Raw genomic sequence first — 16713 nt, forward strand, 5'->3', positions numbered from 1 at the left:
TTTCCTTGTAGCAAAAAGGTTTTAATCAGGGGCTGGCCCCGTGGCCAAGTGGTTAAGTTCGCGCGCTCCGCTGCAGGCGGCCCAGTGTTTCGTTGGTTCGAATCCTGGGCGCGGACATGGCACTGCTCATCAAACCACGCTGAGGCAGCGTCCCACATGCCACAACTAGAAGGACCCACAACGAAGAATATGCAACTATGTACTGGGGGGCTTTGGGGAGAAAAATGAAAAATAAAATCTTTAAAAAAAAAAAAAGGTTTTAATCAGAAACTTTAAAATCTGTGATGTTCTCATTTGCACAAACAAGTCAATTCAGTGCATTAAATAGATCAATCATGGGAGAATGGAGTCAAGTAAATTTTCATGAGCTGAGACTGTGCAATGGAAGCTCCTCATGGAATAAGGACTTAATATTTTATTACAACAAAGCATTTCCATATACACTATCTTATTTCATCCTTATAGCAACTCAGTAGGAAAAGTATTATTACCGTTCTCCATTTCAAGAAGAAACTTAGTCTCAGAGAGATTGAGCTGTGCCCACAATACCGCCGCCAGAGCACGGAGGGCTCAGACTGGAATCCAAGTGATCTGGACTTCTCTTTGGCAGGCTGTTTACCATTTCATGTCTGAGGACTGGCAACCTGGTGCTGCACAATCTGGTGTGGAGATTGTCAGTTTATAAGGAAAAAACAAATGCTTGTTATGTTCTTGAAAAGCTTCAACCCTCCTTTCAAATTCTGTTGCCTTAAACATAGGGAGTTCTGTTCTATGTACTTTTGAAAGCTATTAATAAATTTCTTTAAAGTTTAAACTGCTTTAAACTCATTAAAGAATGAGTTTCTTTAAACTGCTTTGAAATAGTGAAAGAGATATCAGGTGGTCAAACAGAAGAAGTTGTTTTAAGAATACAGATGCTGGGCCGGCCCAGTGGTGCAGCAGTTAAGTGCGCACATTCTTCTTTGGCTGCCCGGGGTTCGCAGGTTTGGATCCCGGGTGCGGACATGGCACCACTTGGCAAAGCCATGCTGTGGCAGGCGTCCCACGTATAAAATAGAGGAAGATGGGCACAGACGTTAGCTCAGGGCCAGTCTTCCTCAGCAAAAAGAGGAGGATTGGCAGCAGATGTTAGCTCAGGGCTAATCTTCCTCAGAAAAACAAAAAAGAATATAGATTTTTTTTTAAAGATTTTATTTATTTTTTTTTCCTTTTTCTCCCCAAAACCCCTGGTACATAGTTGTATATTCTTCGTTGTGGGTCCTTCTAGTTGTGGTATGTGGGACGCTGCCTCAGCATGGTTTGATGAGCAGTGCCATGTCTGCGCCCAGGATTCGAACCAACAAAACACTGGGCCGCCTGCAGCGGAGCGCGCGAACTTAACCACTCGGCCACGGGGCCAGCCCCAAGAATACAGATTTTTTTTAAGAGAAGACAGTCAGGCACGTTGGGGGGTAGGTGGCAAAACAGTGTGAAAGATGGGGGGAGAGGGTAATGAGAATATTCTAAGAAATTATTTTCTCTCATAAACTGTAACTATGAGTTGGAAAAGGAACTGATTTGCAAAATCCTTTTTTTATTAATAGTTAATAGAGTTAATTTTGTTTCCTTCAAGAGGGCTTTAAAAAGCATTCCATTCATTACCAGATCCTTCTTTCAAGATCACTGACTTGCAAATCCTGGGCAAGTTACAGTCTCACAACTCCATCTAGACATAAAAAGCTCATAGAAATCTGACACGGAGGTAACAAGTGTGAGCCACCCGTCTCATTCCATTCCAATAATGTCATCTCACCCGTTTATAAAAAGAACTACTGTGCTAATCCTCAGAAATGTGGGAGCGTTTATTCGGGGGAGTGTGGGCCCAAGGGCTGTGGTGAACCTAATTTCATCATCATTTTTGTTAGGAGGAAGGAAGCAGCTGTAAAGCAACAAATAGTTTTATTTCCAGAGGCTGATGGAGAACCCGCAGTCAGGTGGGTGCACAGAGCCACGAAGCGCGCATCCTCTAACTCCCGCGGGAAGTTCCAAGGCAGTGGGGAATCGCCTCCCATTTACTAGTTTTTCCAAGGTGAATTAAAAATCAGTCTCTTCGGGTTTTCTTGTTTTTGTTTTCTGTCTGTTTGGTCTTTAAGCATCACAAACATTTCTAAATGGAGGAGGCAGTTGGGTGCACAGCACTAGCTCATCACTCGAGGTGCCAGGAGACTCCAAGACCTACTTCTCTGAGACCTAGATCCCCATTTTGGCCATTAGCATGTGGCCAAGGGCAAGGCCCTCCACGTCTCTGGATGCAGCTCCCTCCATTCTACCTCCAGGCAGAGCCATGGGCTGAAAGTGACAAGACCCAGACTCTCACTCCAGCCCCACTGATTCGGATAATCACTAATTCTGATAATTCAGGAGCAGGAATCTGAGTCTAAACACAGGGCAAGTCACAAAGCCTGGAGGACACAAATTTTAGGCAAACGCTTGTTGTGTTTTTATGAATTCAACCCTCCTTTCTCCTCAACCGCCCTTTTCCCAGAGAAACATGATCTACTCGTACTCCTCCTCACACACACACTCAGTCACATAAGAAATGAACGTTCCCTTCTCACACATCAACTCATGGAATGAAGGAATGGAAAGGGGAAAAGCTGTACCAAATTTGCAGAGATGGTGGGAAGGGTGAGGAGGAAGGGACTCACTTCCCCACCCTCTGCTCACTGTTCTGAATCAGGCCCGCTGCTCCTAAGCCCAGAAAGACCATTTCCCCACCCCAGTCCTCCCACTAACTGGGACCTCCAATCACACACTGTGTTCTAGAGATTAAAATGACTTCTCACAGGCGGTAATTTACTTAACAAATATGCATTTTATTTTCAGGAGAGTTCATGCTTTAAGCACCACGCTATATACCAAACGTACATATTTCTCACTTAATCCTCACAATAATCCTATGAGGCAAGAATCAAATAGATTAGATGACTTGAGCTTTGCAAAAACAGTACAAAACATTTACCATAAAATAGACCCCAAAACATTTCTTTGCCACACAAACGAACCATCGACACCAAACTTAAGAGTAGGATGGTAGTTGGCAAAAATAGCACCTTGATGCAGAAAGTTGGGCAGGATTTGCCAAAAATGGGGGTAGAGGAGATGAGAATTGGGCTTACAGATCCCTCGGTTACAATGTCTTTCTGATTATCTCATTCAGGACATGAATCTGAGTCTGAACTCAGGGTAAAAACACGAATTTAGATGAATACCCAGCAATTACCCCCAGTCTGTTCTGAAGGGGAAACGTAGCCTCCAATTTTTTAAATTTAAATTTCAGGTCATCTGCGAACAGCACTGAGTATTCCCGGGACTAAAAGCACCTTGCATCCCCCTCAGCCATGTTGGATTAAACCTGAAGACCCTTTCCTTTGTCTTTAGTTTCCATTCTAAATGTTACTGTTCTAGGACCTGTGTCTGACACCTATCAGCCCAATAAAGTCTCTGTTGACTTAACAGAGGGTTTGGAGTATTGACTCTTAATTTGTGTACACGTCTGCTTTCCTAATTTACAGCCTTTGCACTGTCCTTGCATTCCACAAAGGTTTTCCTGCTTCAATTTTCCTTCAGCTGGGAGATGTTTGTTTTCCATTTGGGAGGTCTTTTCTTTGGCCCATTTCCTGTTTTATCATTTCTTCTCCACTTCTCCATCACTGGCTGCAGACCTCCCCTCTCTGTGGACCCAGCAGCACACACATTCTCTGTTCTTGCAGCACCCACACCACCCCTTCACTCCCTCCTCCCGGAGGACTAAAGTCTGCCTTCTTTATGGGTCAGCAAATCTTCTAAGGTCTCTGACCCACAACTGACTTGAGACTTTGCATTTCTCTTGTCACTGTAGCCTTTTAAGAAGGTGTTTCTAATTTTGATTGTTTTTGGTCACTGGGTAAGACACTCTCAAAACTTATATAAACACCGCCACTCTGCTCTGCATTCTTGGCATTTTTATGGAGGTGGAAGCCCGCTGACTTGAGGTGTTGCCCCCACCCACCTAAAACTAACTTTAAGAGAAAAAGAGGCAGGTACAGATGGAGCTGCGGATACAAACATTTTCACTATGCAAATATTTTCTCCAGGAAACAGACCCCTCAATTGCGGGTCCAGGAAGCCACTTCAATCTCTTCATCAAAGTATAGAGATCACTTAGGAAAAGAAGGAAAGCTAATAAATGAAATATCATGCCACCCTGTTATGAATAAATAGAAGGAAATGAAATCTTAGGGTATGACATGTGCAGAGATATAACAGTACATTCCTAGGAAATAGAAAGTGACAGCTCTACCAAATACAAAGCCAGACGAAGCCAGAGCTGAGGGGCTTCTGCCTAGTTCTCGGAAACTTAGGGAAGAACGTCCATCCATGTCTACCAAGGCTTGTTCAGAATCCCCATCTCTAAGTATGTGTGAGAAGGAAAGACAGCCTCCTTTTCCTCAAACTCTGAGAGTTCCACTATAAAAATCAACACATAATAGAGGAGATGAGACATATTCAAAAGGCATCCTAGAGGAACTGTTTCCCACACCAAGAGCACAGCGTAGGGACTCTCCAGGAACCTCACTGATCACATTAGCATATCTATAGAAAGAATGTGTCAATCAGAAAGGGGATTTGGGGTGGAGGCCAGAGAAGAAACGAGATTGGAGAGGAGCACTGTGGCAGCGCGATCCTCTGCGTCCAGAGGGGAAAGTGCCCTGACTCACCAGCGCGGGTGTCTGGCCGCCTGACAGACGTTTCCCTCAATGGAATGACGGGCCATCTGGCTGTCAGAGCGATGCCAGCACACACTGGCACCTCAGACCCACTCTCTTCACTCTGCGTCTGAGATCACCACGCAACCTCCTGACCTAATTATGGTCAGACTTCCTACTTAGTTTTCCGGTGGAGATAAAGTATTCGGATTCTTGGTCCACTTTGGATACTTGTTCCACTTAGAGCTGTCTTCTTCAAAACAAGTTAATGCATTGACATTCTGGTGTCTATCCTTCAATACCCCGTGAGTTTGGATAATGTGAATTAACATTCTTAAATTCCAAGAGCTCCTGGGCACTGTCTTGACCAGTTCTGTACCTATAAGGCTGGGGACTAGGCCCTTAATGGTGGTAAATTCACCTAGATAATAAGGGGCGGGAGGAGCTTCTTGATAACCAGGCAGCCAGTATACTGGGCAATATGGCAATACTCCTCCATATTACCACATGCCTCTCTCCAACCAATACAGCATAACAGTGATCGAATATTGCACACCTACTATGTACTTACACTTTATTCATTAAAAACTCATAATGCCCTTTTGAAGCAGGAATTATTATTTCCATTTTATAAATGAGGACATTCAGGTTTAGAGAGGTCCAATGGCACACAATTTGCAAATGATAAGACCAGATTTCAACCCCAGACTGTTTCCTATTCTGCTAGAAGTAATTCTAATCTCATGTCACCATCAACCACAAGGCATAACCAGAAGCCAGCATGACTTCTTTTGATAGCAGTGTTAAAAAGAAACAACAGGCTCAAAATGGAGTCACTTGTGCTAAGCAAATTAAGACTTAATTCCTAAGCTAACTGCAGTTACAACTTTCCCCAGGAATGTAGTATTAACCAGTCAGTGTGGAATTTTCTGGTCAGCACTAATGAGGCAATCCTTTCCATCTCCCAAAGGAAGATGAGTTAATCTGCCACATAGACCCCTTCCGTCCTCCACTGGTAGGTTACTGAAGGCTGAAATACTCTTTTTCATTTATGACTTCCTTGTCGTGCCTTTAAGAAAATCTTTCCCTTTCTGTGGCCCTTTGGAGCTCCTCTCCACTTGCTAGATGGGATACTGCCCAATTCATGAGTCATTCAATAAACTCAACTAGGTCTTTAAAATTTACTTGGTTGAATTTTTGTTATTTAACAGTAGGAAACAGAGCAGCCCTCTCCAGAGATTAATCTATCACCAGATAGATTAATCTATCAAAACACGTCAGGAGTGTAGATTCTACTGTCAGTCCTCAACAGATAAATGCAAGTGTTCAAAAGTTGGGCTTTGGGTTCCAATGCCAAAGTGAATTCAAACCTTTCAACACTCTTCTGGACACATGGAATAGGTCTAATGCGCCTTCCTACCCATCTGAGAAATCAACCACCACGTTTGGGGTGACTGCTTGCTTTACTGAAATCTTGACCCCTAAGGAATGGGCCTATGCCTACAGTTGGCCAATAACAATTATAAATAATAGCAGCATCTGTCGTTACCGTGCAGAGTATTTCATTTAATCTTTCCAATCACCTTGGAAAACAGATATTTTAATCCCATTTAAAGACGAGCAAACTGAATCTTCAATGAGGTTGAGCAATTTGCCCAAGGTCACACAGCTAGAAGATGACAGTCCTGGAATCTGAACCCAGGTCTGATCTGACTCTGATGCCTATGCTTTGCGCCACTCTGCATCACTTGCCACCAGAGAAGCAACATCTGGTTAGATGGCCCTGAAGAGAAACCAGACAGCTCAGAACACTGCGGGGAGTCAGGAGGGCCTAGGGACACCATGGGACCACACCCACAGCTGTGTTTTTGTGGTTGGGAGGAGCTGCTGTTCCCCTGAGCAAGGGCTAACTCAGTAAGGTTTGAGGAATGAACAAATGCAGGAGTGAATGGTCCCAAAATGGACTATCTATGCAGTGATGAGAAGACCAGCTTACTTTTCCCATCTTGAAAATGGTGTGGTTTCATTAACGACTCCTAAAGTTCCAGCCAACTTGAACACTCTCAAATATTATAAGATTTAGTTGCCATACAAGGCAGCTGAAACCCGATTAATGAAGAAATATCCAAAAAGCAAAAATAAGGCTAGGGCTTAGTGGGTCAAGGTATTGACGCTCAAGTGGGATGGTGAAGTAGAACCGGGGGCATCCAGATTGTTTTCCGGCTCTTCCACTTATCAGCTCTGCCACCTTCAGTAACCTCTTACTACAAAATGGGGACAGTGACAGATCGCTACCTCGCCCTGTTCTTGTGCAGAGTAAATGAGCTAAAATATATAAAACACCTGGAGCAGCTTGGTTTGTAATAGTGATTAAAAAAAAATTAACTCCCTTCCTTTTCCATAAGTAATTCTCCCACCAAGAGCTGGTTTCCTGGGAGCAGAGGACTTCCTACTTTAAGGCATCAAAACCAATTACAACCCAACTGTTTTCCAACAAAGGAAATACCATTATCACAACCCGAAAAACAAAACTAAAAAGGAGGAATTTGCTTGTTTTGATGACGGCGGTGGTGGAGGTGAGGCTAGTGGAATGCCACCTAAAGCTCCAAGCCAATTGCTTTCTCTGGTCCCACAATAAGACAACGCTTCACAGAGCTCTGACCACATCTGGGATCAGGGTCACTTTTCATCAAGCCCAGAAACTTAGAAAGTACACTGAGGTGGAACTCCGCCAAGTCAACTGCTGGGAAAGTCAGTGTTTCAAAAGAAGAGTACTGTCTGAAATGTCGTCACCCTCACGTGCCACAGGATGGGCAAGAAAAAAGAGAAAATGTCGGGGTTGGGAGGCACAGGATCCCCACCGCGAGGTTTAAGAAACAAGCTCCCCAACCCAGCGCTCTCCCCGGAGGTGGTGCGGGGGTGGGGTGGGGGGAAGAGTGGGGCGCTGCCCAGCCTACCTGCGCACCACCAGCCTGAGGGTCTTGTAGGATCCTTTCACCAGGGAAACGGCCTCCCTTCTGGAGCTGCTCAGCGCGACCTCGTTGATGTGCACCACCTCGTCCCCGGCCCGCAGTTTGGAGCTTACCAAGTCTGCTTTGCCCCCTTCTTCGATCTGCTCCGAGAGAAGAGAGAACCATGCGTGAGCAGCCCTGGGCCCTGCCTGGCCTCCAGCAGAGCTCCACAGACCCGCGGCGACCACGCCCCGCCCGCGCCCAACCTGAGGGGAGGCTGCAAGAAGGCAGGACTGCCCTCCTGTCTTCCCACCCTCTAGCACCCAGCCCCCTGCCTCCCACAGAGGGCGCTCAGCAACAGCAGCTGAGAGGATGAAGGAGCTCAGTTTCCATCCAAAAGCCGCTATCCCACGGCGCTCACGATCCACCCCCTCCCTTTGCATCTTCAACTCCCAAAGTCCACTCAAAGCAACTGTTTTATTCCTTTAGAAGTTGTGTTCTTCTTACCTCACTTTTTGCTCTAAAATTATAATCCATTGGACAAATAAATTGTGGTACACCCAGACAATGGAATATTATTCAGCACTAAAAAGAAACTATCAAGCCATGAAAAGACATGGAGGAAACTTAGATGCATATTACTTAATTTAAAGCATGTGCAAACACTACATACTGTCTATGGTTCCAACTATGTGACCTTCTGGAAAAGGCAAAACTAGGGAAACAGTAAAAACATCAGTGGTTGCCAGGGTTGGGGGGGGAGGGAGGGATGAACATGTGGAGCACAGAGGATGTTTAGGGCAGTCACTGCTCTGTACGATACTCTAAGGGTAGACACAGAAGGTTATACAGTAGAGCGTACAAGCCAAGAGTGAACCCTGATGTAGGCTATGGACTCTGGGTGGTAATGATGTGTCAGTGTAGCTTCATCGATTGTAACAAATGTACCTCTCTGGTGGGGGGTGTTGATAACGGGAGAGGCTATGCAAGGAGGCAGGGAACAGGGGGATACGGGAACTCTCTAATTTCCACTCAATTTTGCTGTGAACCTAAAACTGCTCTAAAAAATATAGTCTATTAAAAAATTACAATTCATTTAACAAAGTGATTCAATACTTGTTTTATGCCAGAAATTGTTCCAGGTGCTAAGGCTGTAACAGTGAACAAAACGGACAGAAACCCTTGTGCTTGTGGTGCTTAGGGTAGAGGCCGGGAAGCAGTCACTAAACATAACAAGCAAGTAACTGATGGAGGATGCTAGAAGTTGAGGATGTGCTTCGGAAACCAACAGAGCGAAATAACGCTCGACCCAGAGCCACATGCCAATGGATGCTTGTGGGATGTCAATAATGATGAAAGGAAATAAAAAGGAAAAAATAAAATGGAAATGAAAAACAAGTAAAACTTGACCCATATTTTCTCTTTTTTCAGTAATTACTCTCCAGAATTGCCCACATGTTCAAAAACTTAATAGGTCTTAATATATATATAATGGGCCAAATTCCTATAATGAGTTTTTAAATTTGGTCCTTGCTAGCTTTTATCTTAATTTTACGTATTACAATCATGTATGCTAAAATCAATACTTTATTTGGCACTTAACAGAGAGGCATTAAGGTGAGGTGGTTAAGAATTCAAGGAGTCTGAACAGACATTTTTCCAAAGAAGATATACTGCTGGAAACAGGCACATGAAAAGATGCTCAACATCACTAATCATTAGCGAAATGCAAATCAAAACTACAATGAGATATCATCTCACATCGGTCAGAAGGGCTATTACTAGAAAAAAAAAACCAAGAAATAAGTGTTGGAGAGGTGTGGAGAAAAGGGAACCCTCATACACTGCTGGTGGGAATACAAACTGATACAGCCACTGTGGAAAACAGTACGGAGATTCCTCAAAAAGTTAAGAATAGAACTACCATACAATCCAGCTATCCCACTGCTGGGTATTTATCCAAAGAACATGAAAACACTAATTTGAAAAGATATATGTACCCTTATTTTCGTTGCAGCATTTATTCACAATAACCAAGGCTTGGAAACAACCTAAGTGTGCATCAACAGATGAATAGATAAAGAAGATGTGGTATATGTATACAATAGAATACTACTCAGGGGCTGGCCCGATGGTGCAGCAGTTAAGTTCGCGTGCTCCACTTTGGCGGCCCAGGGTTCTCTGGTTTGGGTCCTGGGCAAAGACATATCTACTGCTTATCATGCCATGCTGTGGCAGGCATTCCACATATAAAATAGAAGAAGATTGGCACAGATGTTAGCTCAGGGCCAATCTTGCTCAGTGGGGAAAAAAAAAAAAAAGGAGGAGGATTGGTAGCGGATGTTAGCTCAGAGCTAATCTTCCTCAAAAAAAAAAAAAAGGAGGGGCCGGCCCCGTGGCCAAGTGGTTGAGTTCGTGCACTACACTTCAGCTGCCCAGTGTTTTGCTGGTTCAGATCCTGGGCATGGACATGGTACCGCTCATCAATCCCACATGCCACAACTAGAAGGACCCACAACTAAAAACATACAACTGTGTACCAGGGGCGCTTTAGGGGGGTGGGAATAAAAGGGAAAAATAAGATCTTTTTTAAAAAAACAGAATACTACTCAGCCATAAAAAAAAGATTAAATCTTGCCATTTGTGACAACATGGATGGACTTTGAGGGTATTATGCTAAGCAAAATAAATCAGACAGGGCAAGCCAAATGCTATATGATTTCACTCACGTGTGGAAGATAAAAAACAACAACAAACAAACATGTAGATACAGAGATTAGATTGGTGGTTAAAAGAGGGGAAGAAGGGAGAGGAGAGGGCAAAATGGGGAAAAGGGCACATGTGTACAGTGACGATGGCAATTAGACTTTGGGTGGTGAATACAATGGTAGTCTACACAGAAATCAAAATGTAATGGTGTACACCTGAAATTTATATAATGTTATAAACCAATGTTGCCATAATAAAAAACTTTTACAAAAGGGTTAGGGCCTGGCCCCATGGCCAAGTGGTTAAAGTTCTGTGCGCTCCACTTCCGCAGCCCAGGTTTGCAGGTTTGGATCCTGGGTGCAGACATACTCCCCTCACCAGCCATGCTGTGGTGGTGTCCCAGATAAAAAGGAGAGGAAGTTTGGCAACAGATGTTAGCTTAGGGAAAATCTTCCTCAGCAGAAAAAAAAAAAATAGATAGAGGAGTCAGACCCCCTAGTAAGAGGAAGTCACTTATTCTCTGTAGGCTGCAGACTCCTCATCTATGAAGTCAGGGATAATCATTGCACCCACCTCACAGAGCCACAGCCAGGGTTACTGAGATAAGCCATGTGGATGGGTAAACACAGTTCCTGCTTGTGGTAAGATTTCAAAAGTGGTAGCTATTGTTTTCATAAATCCTATATCATGAAGCTATTTCCATTCATAAACTATTCTATATAACATCTTGGTATGAATGTAACGTGGTGTGTTTAGACATCCTCTATTGATGGTCATTTCCTCCTGCCTTTCTCGCCTTTTCATCCTACCAACCTTCCCTCCCAACCTTCTGTAAAGTCACTTTTCCCTAAATAGACTGGGCTGCTCTGACCTCAAGGCCTTTGCCCAGCTGCTCAGGTTTTCCCTCTACCTGGATGGCTCCCCTCAACCTGAAGGAACCTTAAGTCGCCTATAAAGACTGCAATGCACCATTGTGGTTAAGAGCTGGTTCCCTGGAACCAGACTACAAGGCTCTGTCACTTACTAGCCGTGTGACCTTGAGCAGGTTATTCAACTTTGTTGTGCCTCAGTTTCCTCTCCTGTAAGATAATACTACTTACCACAGAGATTGTTGTGAGGATTAAGTGAGTGCATCCTTTACTGAAGAAGCAAGTAAAGAGTTTAAACAATGCCTGGCACACAGTACGCATTCAATGAAAGTTAGCTCTAATTACTACCCATCCTTTGAGGCCAATTTCAAATCCTGTCTCCTCAAAACTTTCTAGCCTCTCATCAATAGCCACCCCATCCCCTCGTACCTGCAATCTGTCCTTAAGATGTAATCCCTCTTTAGCCTATTTTCAGAGAGTCAAATGAATAAAATAAGACATAAACTGTGAAGAGACATCTAAGCAGTTTATTATTTTTATACTACTTCAACATGCCACTTGTCGTCATCACACCCTGTCTTTTGGCAGAAATATTTATGTGCCCACATTCCCTGACCACAGTCCCACCCTGTCCCCAGCTTGGGCTGTGAGCTCTTTGAAGACAGGAACCATGACTCCATCTTTACTTACCCCAGAAAGCCTTCCCAGAGCTTTGCACATAGGACCTCCTCAGAAAATATGGGTTCACAAGTCAACAAGTATTTACCAAGCATCTGCTTGCGCCAGGTATGGAGCTAAAAGCTGGCGCTACAAAGATGAACACCACAGAGATGGTCCTGCTCGAACTGCGGTGTGTGAAGGTGAAGCCTCTTTGTGTTACTCGCCCACATTTTCAATAGGATGAGAATGAAACGAGACCTAGGAAATGATCAACTTCTTATGAAAAAAAGGAAGTCAAGAAAGCTCACTTGTGTAGTTTATATCATGTCCTTCTTGTGACTGATTTAACGTGAAAGCAAACATCATGAGGCAGAATGTCATAGAAGGAGTGTCCTTGTTGTTCACTGGTCTCATAAACTATTTCTATAACCCTTTGAATTTACAAAGTTTCTCATCATCTCTTCAATTTGCACAGAACATTTTTAGGTTAAAAATACTTACTTTTAAAAAGTCAATTAGTATAATTATTTATAAAATTGAAAAAAGTGGGCAGCAGGATGATTTTTGGAATCAGTATTTATTTATCAAACACTAGTTGGGCACCTATTATATATTTTGATTCTCAGATCTCTCCATACTCTCTCTTAGTAATTCATGCTGTCTTGGAGTTTTAATTATTACCAAAGGTGACTTTTAGATCTTTTCTCTGACACGGATCTTTTGCATAAAGCCCTTATCCTATACTTTCAGGGTTTTTTCCTCTTCCCCCTTTGTTCCTCCAAATACCCCTCCTTCATCATGAAACTTCTCTTTATCGACCCAGACAGAATCGCTCTCTTCCTCTCTAAATGATCTCTACCTCTCTAAGAAAAGACACATCACTCCCTTTGTTGAGGGTATTGCTGCTCATGTCCCAGCCCGTCTTCTAGCTTTTTAACTCCTTGAGATCAGAAACTTAGTGAACACACTCACTCCTTCATTTATCCACAAATACCTTTTGAGCATCTCCCATGTGTCAGGTACTGTTCCGGGCCTGGGGAAATGTCAACGAAGGAAACAAACTGTATTCTCTCCAGAGTTTACATTCTAGCGTATATTTTAAATATCTCATATCTATGTATTAAAAAACACACACATTCACTGAGGTAGGTCAGAGAGGCCACAGTGATAAAAACAAGGCTGGATTCTTTCTATTCTTAGGGGGCTGAAATTCACCCATATAAAGAACTCTCCCTGGGAGGTCCGGCAATTTCTAGGGAATCAAGGGAACCCTGGGAGGTTAGCTTGGTCCTAGGATTCATCCAGGGGGTCTACTTGGAAAGGTAGAGTCCCAATAGCCCCAAGTGAGGCCTTGAATTGAGTGAGTTGGGCACAAAGTGTAGACCCGTGGTCTAACTCATTTCCGCTAACTGGAGTAAGGGCTGCCTCATCAGTGTGTGGATTGCTTTGGCCCTCATGTTCCCTTCCTCCTCCTTTGCTGCTGCTGGTCCTTTCACAGTCTTTCTATTTGGTAGCATCAACGTCAGTGGATATTCTATTTGCTGGCCACTCAAGTAATAAACTTGGCTGCCAAGAAAGTTGAAGCTATTAGCTAAAACAAGGCTGGGAATTACTTTAATCCATATGGTTGTCTCCATTGGTTATCACAAATGATAAACTGCAATACTGAGGTGCTTTTGCTGTTGCACTGGTAACAACATAATTGATTTCAAGGTCCTGAGGCTAACTAAATGCATATATCTTAAGTTTATGTCAATTATTCATTCAGTTTATCTAAAATCATTATTATGACTTTTAAGAAAATATTTACAAAAGATTTAACAATAATTTCCTTGATCTATTCATCAAAGGAGATTACACTTCTTCTAACCCCAAGCCCTGCTGATACTGTCTGTCAACAAGACTCAGTGAAAAACGAAGCTTATTATTTTAAACCTTTGGACCAATACCTGAGTGGCTAAAGGGGTCACTGGCATTGTTTGTCCAACTTCACCTGCATGGAATTTACTTATTCCAAGAATGTGATTGTCAACAGGTTAAATGACTTCAGATAATACACCATAATACAGATAGTACAGATAATAAAACTGGGTGGGAAATCCCTAAGCCAGGGACTAGAGAGAAGGTGAGTATACATCTGGAAAATTAACATCCTTCTTCCCTTCTCAAATCCGAAATGTATCCACATGTATGGGATTAAATTGATTTTGCCTTGATGACCTTGTGAGGGGTTGGTTTTTGAATCATTTATAGCATTTTACATTGCTGTAAATTCAGCACCTAACATAGTGCCTGCACCTAATAGGCGATTCATAAACATTTGTTAAACAAATCTGGGGACGCTGACTTTGAAGAAATAAATACAGTGCTGGGCGATCCATGTGCTATGACAGAAATGCATTCAAGATATAAATATAGGCACAAAGCCGGCAGTCGTGTGTGCCCATGTCAGCAGCTGGAGATGGCATATGGAGGGGCCCGTCGCCTGCCCTCTCCCTTAACCCCTCTGGCTCAACCTAAATGAGGAAGCGTGAAGCTGCCATTTGGGCATTGGTCCTGTGCTCTCTTCTCCAGGGTTTGTGCCCTCCAAGCTCAAATGCTTTGACTCTCTGCCTCCCCAGCTCTGTTCTCCGTCTTATGTCATCATAGCAGCGTTACTGTGAGCATAAGCATGCCATTGGCTGCAACCTAGTGACCCTGTTACAATCGCAATTAGATCAGGTCACACCCCTCTGCATGACCCTCCTCATCACACTCAGAGTAGAAACCAGAGTCCTCCCTCTGCCCCAAGGCCCCTGCTGGATTTGGCCCCCTTACCTCTACCTCCTCCTGCTCCCCTCTTGCTTGCTCAACACTAGCCCTGAGCCTCCCCATGGCATGTGGAGTATGCCAGGCCCACTCCCCCCTTAGTCCTGGTACCAGCTGTCCCCTCAGCCTGGAACACTTTTCCCTTGGCTAACCATTTGCCTTTCTCACTCACCTCCTCCAAGTCTTGACACAAATTTAGCTTCTGGAGGGGACCTTCCTGATCTCCCTCTAAAATTTCAACCTCCCCTAATACTACTTATCTTCCTTCCTCCCTTTATTTTATCTTTAGTGCTGAAATCATGATCAAACTCGCTATGGTTTTTACTTACATATCTTGTTTGTCATCTGTCTCCCCACTAGACCATCATTGCCCAGAGGGCAGGGATTTGGGTCCTTGTTCACTGCTCTATCCCCACTGCCCGGAAGAGTGTGGGGCACATAGAAGTGCTCAACATTTATTGGATGAATGAGCGGATCCTCATCATCATTGCTGCCAGTTGAGTGCCTTTTCAGTTCCAATAACTTTAGCGCATCATCTTAAAAGTCACAAAGACTGCGTTAGCCCTGAGCTAACATCTGCTGCCAATCCACCTCTTTTTGCTGAGGAAGACTAGCTCTGAGCTAACATCCGTGCCCATCTTCCTCTACTTTATACGTGGGACGCCTGCCACAGCGTGGCTTGCCAAGTGGTGCCACGTCTGCACCCAGGATCTGAACCGGCGAACCCTGGGGCGCTGAAGTAGAGCGTGCGAACCTAACTGCTGCGCCACTGGGCCAGCCCCATATCATCTCCTTTCTATATAAATGCAAACACTAAGGCTCAGAGGAGTCAAACAACCTGCTCAAAGTTGCAGAGTCAGTGAAACAACAGAGCTGGGACTGGAATTCAAGACTCTGACTTCAGAGCCCCCACTCTCCAGCCTGCCGCCTCTGAGAGTCCCCCAGATCTTTTCCCACAGACTACCACTTCACTTGTCTGCCTAATCCTTCAAGTGCCCAAGAAACCTGACACCCAGTAATTCTGTGTTCTGGCCCTTCTCTTTCAGAGATCCTAAGAAGACTGAAGCTATTATGTGAGCTCATAGGTCAACAGAATTCACAGCTTACACATGAGAAAAAGAGTTGGCATGCACTGCCACCGGGGCAGGGAGATGGCCTTGCCACAGAGAACATCAAATGACTTTCATTTATGTGCAATTCTATTTGGAGTTTTAATTAAAATTGAACTCATCCTGTAGAAGTCTACCACAATTGAATTTCACCTGCATTCTAATGTCTAAACTCTTGGATGATTTTTTTTCCTTTCCTGACTACTTTCATTCCTGGATGATGACAAGGTAGGAGCAGGGGAGGAAGGCGTAATTCGATGATTCGCAGTTGATGCAGCATGACGTGCAATTTGTTAGCTGTTTTGTGCAGTTGGTGATTTGGGGAGAAATAGGTTCTCCGTTAGTGCAAAAATTCTATTTACAGCAATAAGCAAAAGACAGAAAGATAGAAAGATAAGTAGATAAAGAAATATATTAAGAATCTCTCAAACAAAGCTTTTGAGTCACTGGGGATTATCATTACTCACAACCTGCTGGGTATTCTTGATTTTAAGCTGTATGTAAAGTGGGGAAATAAAGCAAAATAAATACAAGTTTCCCCCAGGAACTATATCTGGCTCTCAGGTCCTATGAAATTAATAAGCGTTTTTTTGAACCCAGGACTAACTGCTGGACTTTACACAAAACAGAGAAATATGCCCAAGAGTTGCACTGAGTGACATGAGGGTACAAACGTGAGGCCTCTGTTCTCCACACTTGTTTCCCATCTAACTCCCAATCATTAGGTTTACGCGGTTGAAAATTCCTTTTTGGGGGAGTGTATTGTAGTAGAAAAAAGGGCACTGGGTAAGGAGTCGGGAATCCTGTGCTCCAGCCCTGACTCTGGCCCTTTTCAGGCCCCAGATGAGTCTCTCATCTATAAAATATGGGTAATACTGTT

The 16713-nt window shown here is 43.8% G+C and overlaps 1 protein-coding gene across 4 annotated transcripts in view; it reads right to left on the reverse strand.

The window, feature by feature from the left end:
• The window catches only part of SHROOM3 (shroom family member 3), a 263254-nt gene that overhangs the window by 197604 nt on the left and 48937 nt on the right, over positions 1-16713 (reverse strand). For all 4 annotated transcript variants that reach the window (XM_070505588.1, XM_070505587.1, XM_070505586.1 and 1 more), the window contains exon 2: positions 7685-7839. In XM_070505588.1, coding sequence (XP_070361689.1) covers positions 7685-7839 — 155 coding nt within the window. The remainder of the gene's footprint in view (positions 1-7684; positions 7840-16713) is intronic.

This window comes from Equus asinus, chromosome 3 (assembly GCF_041296235.1).
Source record: "Equus asinus isolate D_3611 breed Donkey chromosome 3, EquAss-T2T_v2, whole genome shotgun sequence".
Lineage (NCBI taxonomy): Eukaryota > Metazoa > Chordata > Mammalia > Perissodactyla > Equidae > Equus > Equus asinus.